This window comes from Magallana gigas, chromosome 1 (genome assembly GCF_963853765.1).
Source record: "Magallana gigas chromosome 1, xbMagGiga1.1, whole genome shotgun sequence".
NCBI classification, from domain to species: domain Eukaryota; kingdom Metazoa; phylum Mollusca; class Bivalvia; order Ostreida; family Ostreidae; genus Magallana; species Magallana gigas.
In genome coordinates, this window is record NC_088853.1 from 71,759,855 (window position 1) to 71,773,720 (window position 13,866).

A 13,866-nucleotide genomic window follows, 5' to 3' on the forward strand; every position below is an offset into this window, starting at 1 on the left:
TCCTCCGTTCGTACACGTTGTCTATGGAGCTCGCTACGCGAGCGGCGCTTCGCGCCGCCTCGCTGCGCTCGCTATGATATTTGTATGTCATAGAAGGTACATGTATTGTAAATATAGACAATTATTTCAGTTGAGCAGATATACAGGTCCTAACATTCATTTGGTTTTTATTCAATTTGTCAGCAATAAAAAAGGGGGTATATAAAAAGAGGTATATAATGCACCTTCTTTTTGTTGTTACTCAGATTGTGTCAAATTCTTGTGCTTATCATGGACCCTGAATAGTGAATTAATCTTTGAGCCTATTAAATGTTTGCCCCCATCAGTGGTCTAGCATAATGTAGTAAATAATAATAAATACATGGAGCCTTATGTTGTAACAGGGGCCTAATGACAGTTTAATAGAGCCTTATGATCAAGCTCTTTCGAGTAATCGACATCTAATAGATGAATTTAGCAAATTTAGTCATGTAAATGTTCACAGGTCAGGACCTATATGTTATCCATGTGTGGGGGATGTACAATGTACCTATGATCTATTTCAATGATGTCTTGTCTTTATTGTCATTCATTATGCTTATTTCTAAATAAAGTGAGCTTAATTAGTGAAAATAGAGCTTTGACTTGCCTATTGAAATAAAAACTCTGTGATGAAAACAATCTTCAATGTAAAATGTTACAAGTACATTACAAGTACAGTATATTCTTTTGTAAGATTGATATTTTTCGATTTTTTATAAGCTTTGATTCTCTTCAGTGCTGAGACAAGTATTTATTACATGCTGTACAATATTGGGCCGTGTGCCCTAGCTTTTACAGCTGATATCCTACATTAATTAAAGCATGCTTTTCTTGTTTCAGAATCCTCCTAACCAGTCAGCCAGCTGGGGGTGATTCTTTATAATCACCCTGGTCAACCAGTGGATATAAATCCTTCTGCACTCCCCAAATGTGACCTACACAATATCATGTAGTGTCTTCCATTTCAGCAGTGTGACTGCTGACGTAACAGTGGTATAGCATTTTGTTCTTGCTTAATTCTTGGTGTTCTCAGACATGCAAAATAGATGAGGTGGAAGACATGATTCTTGTTCAATGCTGATTGAAAGATTTCTATTTGTTTTTCAGGAACCCTGTGTTTTCATCTATTTGGTGATAAAGTTACCTTTCTATACACCTTACCAGGCAGAATAAAACAATCAGGTAATCCATATGGAGACTTCTCTAGAGCTTAGTATGTTATTGTAATTTTGTGTTTTAAAGAGATTCCTATTATTACAATTAGTCATTGACATTCTCTTAACATCATTAACATGTATCTTGATTGAACTTCTTAGGTTTTACATGATCTCCATTTGTGTCTCATTTGTTTCAGTTAATGAGAAGCTCCCGTTTGAGCCAAACAGTGACATAGCTACAACTATTTTTCCGAGTATGATCACCCACATGTTCTGTAAGTTTCAAGTTATTATATCATGCAGTAGGTTCAAGATATTGAATTATATTCATGCATATCTTAAATGTTAAAATTTGTAATGTGCACAGTCACTCTATATGACACTAAAAGAAATTAATGTACTGTAATTCAGAGGAAACCTAATTGTAACATGTATCTAATTTTGTTAAGTGTTAAAAAAGAACTTGTGCTGTTTGATAATACATGTACTACTCCATACATTAGGAATTACCATGAATTCTTTAGTCTTATTCACATTGCTCCTATCAGAACTGGGGTGATGTGCAATGGTAATGCATTGTTATCATTACATTTTTTGAAAGTAATGTGTAATGCACCCATTTCTCAGTTACAAGTAATTGTAATGTAATGCATTACTTCCATAAAAATGCCATGAATAGTTATGAAAAATTCTCTTTGTATCTTTTTTTGTAATGTGTAATATAATTCATTTCTTTATTGTTTAGAAAAGTAATTGTAATTTATTACTTTTGTAAATGAAGGTAATGGTAATGATAATTGTAATGTAAAGAATTCCAATGTAATTGTAATTTAACACATTACATTTTCAAGTTATTGACCCCAGGACTGACTCCTATGTTATTCAGAGACTTGCGTTTGGTCAATGTTATCCATACATGTTAACCTACAGTGATGAAAAATAGGTAGATTTTAAACCAAAAAGCGGTAGCATCGCGCGCGGCCTTTTTCGCGTATATTTCAAAGCACAGATTTGTATGTACTACATATGTAGTAAAGGTTTCTGATTAGTAATTAACAATATCAACTAAAATATAAAAGACTTTTGAAACTTGGTAATATTAACACTAGCAATAAAAATGTTCGTATGCATCTACCATGATTAGAATGATTACCGGTAAGCTATTTTTAAGGAAAAATGTTTGAATGCAGAGCCCTTAACAATTACCTTTGTTCAGAAAAATAGGTTAAGTTGCCAAAATTGATTATATAAGAGAAGTAAGAACTAGTAGGAATTCATATGTTCTTTTTCAATATCAAAACGATGTTTACATGCTTATTTATTACAAATGCAGCATTCAATAAATTGCAAGTCAAGTTTACTGTTATGGCCAAGTTAAAAGATATATTCAATCCTCGTTAAAGCCACGTGTGGAATTGCAAAGCTTCTTTTTCCATTGCGAGGATAATATCGACATGTCTTGTAACTAATGTAATCACGGGAAGAGGCTTCTTTCATCGTTCAATGTAAAACACATGCTTGAAAACTTGTCATCCAAGCGTCTAAATAAAGCCTTTGTGTGCCCCCGATTCAAAGTCACGCGCTAATTTCAAACCCGACGAGAATTTTTGACCAAAATGGCTTCCAAAATGGCTATCTATCAAAACAAGGAACGTATTTTAAAGAAAAGCGGTAGATTTTAAAATAAAAGCGGTAGGCGGGAGACGGAGCTAAAAAGCGGTAGACTTCCGCGTAAATCGGTAGAGTTAACATGTATGATGTTATCAGTATTTGTTTACTGTAATCAGTATGTCTGGTCAGTGTAATCTATATCTGGTTAATGTAATCACTACATTGTATCTAGATAATGTATTCACTAACTGGACAATGTTAACAGTTTCTGGACAATGTAATATGTATCTTGTCAGTGTAAACAATGTACTAGGCAATTAATGTCTTTTTCTTTTTAGTATTTGTTTAATGTAGTCAGTTTTAGATTGACATAAAATGTATTTACATGTATATGTATGTCTAATAAATATATCAGTATAATTATATATACAGTGTACATGTATACTAAAGTTCATACATTTGCTTGTTACAGCACAGTATGAAGAAATTGAAATACCCACATGAGCCTGACCCTGTTCCCTCATCCATCGCTTTGATAGACCCACTTATCTGATGATGAATGAAAAAAATGTGTCCTAGTGTCTGTAATAAACTTTCCAGATTTCATCAACTCTTCATTGATGGGTAAATATTTTTAACTAGACCATAGTTGTTCAAAGAGATATCTTAGAGAGAGTAAAGATTGAAATAAATATTTATAAAATTTGTCTTTTCATAATCATGATATTAATAATAATGAAGAGTGTTTGAAAACTCAGAAATTTACATGCAATGTCAACAACATTGTGAATCAACGAAGTGAAGCATTTTTTATTACCTAAACTTCAATTTTAGTATTTGCTCCATAGCAAATAATTTTGATAAAAATTTTGATCAATTATTATAATGCAAATTTATTACATTTAAGGTACCGGTAATCCACTACACCTTGACTTGTTAAAACACCACGTCATAAGATGGCGATTGGAATGTTTTGTTAAACTGAGGCTTTTGTTCATGTTTACTGAATTAAATTTTGAAATATTATTTTTATCCTAAATTGCACATTTTTTCACCTATTTTACTTACATGCTGCTTATCCATTATGCTATCTGTCAAAGTAATTTTCTGCCGATTTAAGAAACTGTTTTAAGGTGTAGTGAGCAACCTTAAGGAGGCTGGGTGGTCAAAAAATTTTCCATCAGATCTACCAGTACCTTAAATTTTAAGGTATGATTAATTGAACTATTGTTTGGCTTCTAAATTTAAGTATTTTCCTATTTATACAGAATTCTTCTTAAAGAGATCAATACAGTCTAAAAATGGCCACGACCATCTAGTCCACGGAAAACCCCCAGAATTTCCGGTACATGTAATATATTAATCTTCTGCACTTTTGCCTTATCAGATGCAAGATTTTAATATTACAGTTAACATCAACTCAGTGATGGCTAACTTTTGCAGGTTGTTTGTAGATATACTGCAGAAGACCTCTTATGTGAATGAAATTTAGTTTTCTAAGAGTGGAGCATGGAGTACGTCCTTTGGAAATCTCGAAGGAAGCTAACATTACTCCTCCTAATCTGCCTCAGGTAAGCTTTTACTCTAGCTCTGATTTGATTTGAACATATTTTTATTGTACAAAATCACAACTGGGATTGGGCACCTTCTCCTGTAGCTCTATTTTGTGTAATATTAAGGTTATAATCTGTGTGGTTTAATTAAATGACGTCAAGTTTTTCGTCTTTGTGATTTTATCATATATACATAGGATCTCTTATAATTAGCTAGTGATGTTGTATGAATTTTATCCAACAAGTTGTGTGTTTATTATCCTCAAGCCTTGGCGAGTAGATAGAATACAAACGATGAATTGTATAAAAAATATATATATATACCATTGCAAATCATGAGAGATTCTTTTTATCACGTCATACCACATCTTTTGTTAAACTCCAATCTATTAGAAACGTCAACTACTTTATGCAGGTTGAAAAAGTTCCAAGCTTAACAAACATCAAAACTTTCATTTTTCAAACGTAATCTTATGAATTTATAAAAAAAATATATAAAACAGCATTAAATGCTTCAGATTTATAACTTAGATTTACTCTACACTTTTCAACTGTTATATTTTGATACTTCTTCATTCTTTGTCAATCATTTAACTTAAACCTACAGTATGTTTAATTATGACATCATGTTGGGTAAGAATACAGTGTAAAATAAAAAATTTGTTACATGAGTGTTATCCAAAACATATTGAGCTGAACATGTGATAAACATTATTAGTGTTGTTAGTGTATGTTAAAAAAGAGAAAAAAAATGGGCTTGGATGCATTTTAAGTTTATGTGTCGAATGAAATTCAATTTCAAGTTTTTGTTGTGAATTTTTAGGACCTTCTCCAGAGAAGATGAAAAAGAAAAAGATAGAATTAACAGTTAGTTCTGACGAGGAATAAAACACTGAAACATAATCTCCAGTAGGTTCCTCCATATTGGGAGATGTGCTACATTACCTAGCCAAAATCCATTAAGCTATTACTAACATCATGTTTAGAATAGAAGTGGACATAGGAATGAGGCAGCAATGGAGTTGTGCACTGGCAAAAGTCGCTACCATTCTCTACAAGTCATGTTCATCTATGGTTGATTTCTACCACCCTTCCATATGTGAGACTGGAATTCACAGTTACCCTTTCACAGTGTTAAACATAATATTATCGTCCTACGCCATGAAGTATATACCTCAAGTCATCGCTTATTATTTTCATCCCTCATGGTCAACTCAGCATACATATGGCTAATTCAGTCGAAAGTCTTTTATGTTTTTTGTATTCTAATGCATGTTCAAATTTGTAAATTAAATATTAATTGATGACAGACAGTTTGTGTTTTGATATTTTAAACATAGGTAATCAAAGATTACAAAACTCTCTGAGACAAGGTATTATCAACATGACCAATATGATAACATTATATGCAAATTATAGTTAATGATCAATATCATGATATAATACAAGTAAAGCTAATGTCATATAATATCTTATACATTGTGATATAATTAATATCACTATCTTCGCTCAAATCATGTAAATATCACAATAGCAATCACAAGATATGGTAAAAAAAATTATACAATATGATGTTGTATCATCTGATATGAGAGAATATTGTATCAAATGATATGATTCAATGTTTTACAATTTGATTCAACTGTGTATCATATGATGCAATGCTATAGCATTGTATGATATTATACAGTACTGTAACCATATTACTTTTGGCTGTATATTCTATTTAGCGTTTTTGGCAGAATGCGCTTCTACTAAATCAAGTACAATGCCATGCACATATGTAGAGGAATAGTCATATTCTGACAGGAATACACTATTTCAAATCCACGCCAACTTTTTCAAAACCTATTTTCCACCAAATATTGTACGATACATTATGTATTGTATGATTTGTATCATATCATGAAGCAAGATTGGCTCAATTTAAAGTGGATCTCTTGTTAAAATATAAGGTAATTGAGTATTTATTTATTCTTTAAAAATCTTCCTCTTTAATTCTCTTTAAAACTTTGTGCATTGGATTGGATGAGCAGGGAGATCTATACCAAAATTATATTTACATGTATGAACCCTGGTAAGGGCAAAAGGCTCTTATTTAGGGTAGGCCATTTTGGTCATATAGTTAAACTCTTTAAAAATCTTTCTTCCATTACCGAGTACATGTATAAAAACTAACAGGCATACAAGTACATTCCTGTGATGAACCGATAGAATTTATCTGGAATTTTGAAATTCATGACCACTGAGTCAGGGGTACTGGTGTTGTTTTTTTTTTTTTTTGGGGGGGGGGGGGGGTTATCATATATTGTCATATATTGAACATTAACATCTAATAGTGCACTTTTAAGTACAGGTTAGGATGAGAATGGAGGCCTATATACAACACAATTTATAAAACTCATGATCCTTTGGTCACGATTCTTGTAGATATCTTTTTTCAGGGGTAGGAGGATCGAGTGCCTTTCCTATATAACAAGTTTGAATTTTCCTGACCCGTCTCTAGATACATGCATATATACTAATTGTATCACAACTATCAATTCTCTATCAAATGCCATTATAATCCTCAACAGGGTTGCATTTATGCCCAGCTAACAATTAAATAAAGCTAAAATTCGGCCTCTTGTTTAAAATATATACAGGTACATGTATTCTAAAATCTAAGTATTTGGGACTTGAGACCTATATACTTGACAGATAAAATATTGTACCATATTCTAAAATAATTGTTTTAAACTATATACCTTACTACATTTATTAATATATTAATTTTCCCAAACATTTTATGTATATGACCATGCATTGTCTTTTAATTAGTTATTACTCTGCATTTATTTTAAAGGAAGTTACTTTTATTCTCTTTTATCCTTCCCCGGCCATAATGTTGATGCATTTCATCTTATATATGCAAAAGAGTACATTTAATTCATTTACAAGCATAATAGACCCACAAATACACATTTTGGACTGGTTAATATAAAATTGGATACTTTTATCACCAACATTTTTCTATACTAGCTAGTTTTCTGCCAATCGATCTAATCTTGTTTGTTTAGAAACAATTAAATCAATTATCTTAATTACTTCACAATAAATCAACGCACTGTAACATTACGATATCACCTAAAACTATTTAATTAATGCATGCAAAAGTTATGTGATTGTGGGGGAGTGGGAGATCGACCCAACATAGGCATAGGTTGAGAGGATGGGGTGCATGTTGAGAGATCGGTGTGTGTGTTGGGGGGGGGGGGGGTTACATCTTCTCTTCCGCACAAGTATAAATATTTTGTACATGTAAATAACAATACATAAACACTTTCTTCACTTTGTTACAATGCAGTTAAACATTTTGAAAAAATATTATTCTTACACGTCCGTGTATAGAAACACGCATTAGACCTATGTGATTTACTATTTGTTGACAGACATCGCGTTACTTTCACTTTGAGAGTATGTGACGTCACAGTTAAGGTCACATGGTGTGCAGGGAGCTGCCTTTAGTCTCATTCCATAAAAATAAGCTGTAGTTTCGCAGCGCGCGATGTTTTAAGGTGACAGATTTTTTCTGACTGATGCAGGTAGCGGTATGCATTACAGAGAATATAAAAGTAAATCATTTTAAAAACCTGTCGTATAAAAGAGAGGAAATATTTGTATGCTAAGCATTTTTTCCCTTTTTTTAAAGTTTTTTCGTGTTTTGTTTTTACAGCAATTTATTTTTTTTTCAATCATCTATACAGTATAGGTTAATTTGTTGTGTTTTTATTAAGGACTAATTGTCTTATTCGTTCTAATTTGTTTCATTTGTTAGTTTATTTTCCCGTTAATTTAATTAAAAGGCTCGATTTTTGGAGCGCATTGATCTCCTTAAAAAAAATCTATATAAAATATAGGAAAATACCAAAATGTAAAAGCAAAAATATATGGATTATTTTTTTTTACTTAAAAAAAATTATTGCAAAACAAATCCTATTTCAAAGCTGTAGGTAGATATGTTAGTTTTTAGACCACCCAGCCTCTTTGAAATTATAAAAAAGGACCCCCCCCCCCCTCCAAAAAAAAATAAAAATAAAAACAACAACAGCAACAAACAAAAAAAGAAGAAGGAGTGAAGATTGGAATCACCGATAAACTGTTTGTATTACGGCTTATGATATTCAATTGAAGATATCATGAAGATTAATGTAAAATTGTCAATATCGTCTCGTGATTATTTTTCAATTTGTAAAAACCTACAACTTTTCATCTTAGTGTTTAAATTAGTCGTCTGCAATTGCATGGTTTTAGTGAATGTTACAAAAACTGTGTTAGATATGTAATGTTGTAAAAATGAGAATTTTTCTAATAAAAAAATAAATTTGATTATCAGGTGTATTTGATATGGTGTATAACTTGCATGTACAATAAATTCATGTGACGTCACCATATGACCTGGAATTGAAGGTAAACATTTTGTGAGAAAATTCTAGTGAAATTTGCGTAATCAAAAAACAAAATTAAAAACTCCAATACCATGTGTTAATATGATTGATGTACATGTATTCATTTTGCTTCTTTATAAATATGATTAATTAAATATCGTAGTAATCGAGTAGAAATCTCTTGTGGGAGGGGGGAGGGGGGGGGGGGGGGCAAATGGAAGATAATGTATTATCCAGCAGCAAACTCGGATATAATATTTACGGCATATGGCGGCCTTAAATGTGCTCTTGAAAAGATGGATGCTTTTCGTGGGGTGTAAACTTTAGCTCCCCCGCGCATTTGCCGGACAGTTTTATTATTTATGACCCAATGATTGACAGAACAGGTGACAATAAATGTCGGTCCGGCGGTAGATGGACAGATAGATGTACGTCCCGGTGTAAACAGCGAGATGGGCGAACTAGATCCACAACAAACCCTCAATTGATAAATTGTTTACATTAAATAGTACAAATAATTAAAGCTATGATAATTAGTGTTTGAATGAATTACATAACTTGTTGCTTCAAATGAACTTGATTTCATAGCCTTGTTTCACCCCCCCCCCCTTTCAAAAAAAAATAAAAATAAAACAACCAAACAAAAAATCTCCCCAAAACAAGCAAATCCAAGCAAACAATACAGCTAAATTTAAATCAAAATCATCCTTAAACTGGACAGACTGATGCGACAGATATTTATGTAAAACTTGTAGTTAAAAAAGCTCAGTATAAACACAAAGCCAACTGTTCACATAGGAATACTATCAATGTTATTCATTTGAATATTTTTGTTAGAATATTTTTAATTAAAATATTGATATTATCAACCTAGCTCTGATGTCAGCCTGAAATATTTTCCTCGGGATCTCAAACTGCCATAAACCGTTTTGATAATATTATAATATAATAAGCGGCTAGCACTCAGTTGTCCATGTACACGTGTATCACTTGTACAGGAAACCTTACCCATGAACAAGTAGATTAAGAACTTAAAACCAATACCAGTAAATGTGTACTTTCTGTTTTCTATCATACGATTGGACACTGGCTGACAGTTTGTTGAAACTCGATCGCACGGACATAGATCAACAAAAACATTTTATTAATTTGATTTGCCCGGTATAAATTTTGCACAGATTAAACAGTTTAATAAGACTGAAGAAAAAAAAATAATCCGACAGCCAAGCATACTTATTAATTTTTTTAATAGGCTACGTCAAGTGTAATGGTTTTGAAAATACATCGTCAAGTAACTAAATGAAATAGCATTAATAAATGATTTTAAACACATGCTATACAATTTAAAGATATATTGTCTCTTATTATAGTTTCAGAATTATATAATTTAATTCTGGTTGTGATGCGCTTTGTGATTGGCTAAAAAGTTATTTTTTATCGTACAAAGAATGTTGCTTACGTCACAGTAAGACTAACGTTAAAAACGTATCAAAACGCCTGACAATTTTACGTCATTTTAAAAGTCAAATGACCGTTTTTAACTAAAAATTTACTCGAGGTAATTTTCATGCAACTTTGAATGATAGCAAATGTCATTTACTGAATAAATAAATAATATAAATAAAATGCATGTATTTATGCATACATGTATTTATTCTTAAGATTGACGAGTGAACCTAAACATTATCAATTTTCTTTAGTCGATTACTTGAGAAAGGCACAAGTTAGCGTTTTATTGAGATTAAACAGGAATAGATGGTGTGACGCCAAAATATTTTTTTAATACAAAAGAGTTCTACATCATGTCAGTCTCCAGTAAATACGTTTTCTTTACATTCAAATGTTCATTAATGCTTAATTATGTAGTTTAGTATCAAAACAACATGACCACGTGTGATAATTAAAACCACTTTATCAATATGGATAGAATAGGTTTGTTTTTTTACTTTACTTCCCCTTTAATCATAATATAATCTTTAAGGATTGATTCTTTTTTAAATTACTTAAGAAAACAAAAATGCATTTATATCAAAACGTATTTTTTAATAATCCGTGCACATTGCAAATGTACATGTAACTGTCACAAAAACTATCAAGTCTTATCAACACATATTTATTTTTTCTGAATTAATTATACCTTAATCTAGTAAAAAACTGCTTTTAAAAATACAGTTCAAATAATGCTTCTAAAATTATTCATTATCAATAATTAAGTACAATCAACGTGTCATTTTAGAATGATTGATCTCTATATACATGTACGTTATGTTCCTCTGCACCTGACATGAAAAAAAAAACTTCCGCAAAAAGCAGATGTTCTTTTTTCTCATTTTGCTTTAACTTTTCTATTCTTCTGTACATTTACAAATGAATATCACTGTAGTCTTTTCATATCAATGCTTCATATCATTTTTAATCATATTCGATGTTATTCTCTATGGCTTGCCTAATTCTGTGTTGCTTTAAATTAGTATACCTATCTCTATTACAATCGTGAATTCAGTCAAGTCGTTTGAATGAAATGTCCCATTTTAACGCAAACCGGAAGTGTGTTTGCTGCAATGCTAACCCGTCCCGGTTTATAAAAATAGGCAGAAAACATAGTAAGGATGCGGGGAAGTTTCACTCTTACAGAGACAATTCGCGACGGTCATACAGAGACAATAGCCGATTTCCGGGATGCTCTGTTTTACCGTATTGGTTTTTATTTTACGCACCGCGGTCACGTGACGATGCTGATTTGTTAGGCATGTTGTCATAATTGTGGACAATTTGTGTAATGGCTAAACCAAATATTTCCAAGTACTGGTGTGTTGTCCCCTGTTGTACGTCAGACGGACGTAAAAAGCGGAACCTGGAAAAGTATCCTGCAATGGAAGGAGTCGATTTTTTCCCGTTTCCCACCTGCTTAAAGAACAATAAAATTAGAAAGCGGTGGATCTCTCAGGTACATTGTTTTTGCAAAAGCAAGCCATGGTACTTAATTTTTGACGTATATATAAAATTCCAATCAGTTATTTTGCAAATCTTAATCAGAAAATAAAGTCGGTTATTCTAGATTTTAAGAATGTATTCATGACAGACTGTCAATCCGAATTTTCTCCATAAACCATTTATATGAATACAAATATTTTACTGATTTACTAGATTAATAGAGAGAATTTTGAACCAAAAAGACATCACCGGGTGTGTTCTAATCATTTTGTTGATGGAAGACCTACTGAGTGTAACCCAATCCCAACATTGTTTCCAAGAAATAATTTCATGCGCCCTTTAAAGGAGAGACCACAGAATGCTGTAGAAAAAAGAAACATCACTTCTGCTCGACTTGATCAACTTCAGGATGATAATACAACTGAGACTGAACTTTTCAATGCACCACCAGTTGCAGCAGAAGTTATTGTAACTGCAGTTATGGAAGGTAAAATCAAAAATAAATGTCTCGGATCTTTTGATACCCATGTAGTTGACCAGTTGCAGTAAAACTTTACTTATATATATTCTGGAGTGTGACCAGTTTTCGCCGAGGACCATTCTCGCCAGTGCATTGTTACGTCATTTTATCAACACAAAATTATATACGAAAAATGAGGTACCGGTAACAATGCACTGGCAAGAAATGGTACTCGGCAAGAACTGGTCGCGCACCAGTATAGTTGATGTTTTACAATGCACATATAACTCAGGTTTATGGTATTGTATTGTTTGTCTCTTTCTTATTGTTAAAGGTGAAAACACAGTTTCTCATGTTCGATCCAGAAAATTGCCAGGAATAGCAGCAAAGTCCAGTAAGGCTCATTTATAAAATTTTGTAATGATAAATAATAATACTGCAATTATTTAAATTACGAAGGTTTTAAAGTTAAACATAGATGCAAAAGTATATGCAAATCGCTCTTTTCACTAAATTTATATCATTGTAGGTGTTGTGAATCATGATCATTCATACGTGTCTGAAGTAAAAGGCTGGGAAAGACCTGAACCTGTTGACATGTCCACACAAACAGATCTCACAGGAGAGGGCATTGAACTCTTGCAGCGGCAAACCAGAGAGATGAAAGCAAAACTATCTGACAAAGAAGCATTGTTGCGAGACTGTTTTTTAGAAAATGTCATCAAGTCCGATGTTTCAGTGAAACATTACACAGGGTTACCCAGTAAACCTATTTTGGATGGATTGTTTTCATCAATAGAAGCAGATAAATGCAAACTCAAATACTGGTCAGGAAAAAAATCTGTCGGTGATATGAAGTATGAAGAGGAAGGTAAAAAACCAGGACTCAAACGGAAGCTCAGTCCCTATGAGAAATTAATTTTAACTCTTGTTCTTGTTAGACTAAGACTTGGAATAGTAGGATTTGTTCTTGCAGATTTATTTGGTGTTTCAAAGACCCGGGTATCCCAAATTTTTACTACCCGGATATCATATATGCACGATGTTTTCAGTCCACTTATTAAATGGCAGTCTAGAGAAAAAAATATCAAATACATGCCAAAATCATTTAAGAAATCGTTCCCTAGGACTTGTGCTATTATAGACTGCACAGAATTTTTTGTTCAATGGCCAAAAACTCCTACTTGTCAGTCAGCAACCTACAGCTCTTACAAACATCATAACACTTTCAAGTGTTTAGTAAGCATTACCCCTTCAGGTGCATTTAACTATATTTCAGACTTGTGGTCTGGAAATGTATCAGATAGGTATATTACCGAGAATAGTTCCTTTTTAGATAATATAGAGCCATTCGATGAAGTTATGGCTGATCGTGGCTTTAACATTGGGGACCTTTTGACCTTGAAAAGAGCTACTCAAAACATTCCTCCCTTTACTCACAAGTGTCCTTGGGGTAAAGGAAAACGTTTGAATGCTAGTGAAGTAAGGAAAACTAGAAAAATAGCAAATTTAAGAATTCATGTAGAAAGGGCAATACAAAGACTAAAGTGTTTAAACTACTCTCAAATATTATTCCATTGAAATTAAAACGTATTTGTAATCAAATGCTAAAAGTTGCTGCATTTTTCTGCAATATTGACAAACCTCTTGTGAAAAATTAGATGTATCACCTGTGTATAAAGTGCATAATTATGATGCTTATA

The 13,866-nt window shown here is 32.3% G+C and overlaps 2 protein-coding genes and 1 long non-coding RNA gene across 6 annotated transcripts in view; 2 read left to right on the forward strand and 1 right to left on the reverse strand.

The window, feature by feature from the left end:
- LOC117684045 (uncharacterized) overlaps positions 1-13,866 on the reverse strand; it is a 365,862-nt gene that overhangs the window by 59,470 nt on the left and 292,526 nt on the right. The gene's annotated exons all lie outside the window — the stretch shown is intronic.
- Positions 194-5,651, forward strand: LOC117686218 (uncharacterized). 4 transcript variants are annotated; one of them, XR_010710629.1, is made up of 7 exons: positions 194-1,014; positions 1,129-1,203; positions 1,376-1,453; positions 3,262-3,413; positions 4,058-4,134; positions 4,233-4,360; positions 5,166-5,651. It is a non-coding gene; the product is annotated as an uncharacterized lncRNA (long non-coding RNA). The 4 variants fall into 4 exon arrangements; XR_010710631.1 differs by lacking the exon at positions 4,058-4,134; XR_010710635.1 differs by lacking the exon at positions 4,058-4,134 and having other exon boundaries at positions 4,244-4,360.
- On the forward strand, positions 11,437-13,227 carry LOC105344680 (uncharacterized). Its single transcript, XM_066087710.1, has 5 exons — positions 11,437-11,716; positions 11,917-12,190; positions 12,498-12,557; positions 12,693-13,120; positions 13,216-13,227. The coding sequence occupies exons 1-5, from the start codon at positions 11,549-11,551 to the stop codon at positions 13,225-13,227; spliced, it is 942 nt and encodes a 313-aa protein (XP_065943782.1). The 5' UTR covers positions 11,437-11,548.

What these genes read in the sequence shown, in the direction of transcription:
- LOC105344680 (XM_066087710.1), top strand. Translation starts at nt 11,549, where the DNA reads ATGGCTAAACCAAATATTTCCAAGTACTGGTGTGTTGTCCCCTGTTGT. An exon ending in GAAAGCGGTGGATCTCTCAG is followed by an intron (nt 11,717 to 11,916) that starts GTACATTGTTTT and finishes CTGATTTACTAG; the next exon opens with ATTAATAGAGAGAATTTTGA. An exon ending in TGTAACTGCAGTTATGGAAG is followed by an intron (nt 12,191 to 12,497) that starts GTAAAATCAAAA and finishes TTATTGTTAAAG; the next exon opens with GTGAAAACACAGTTTCTCAT.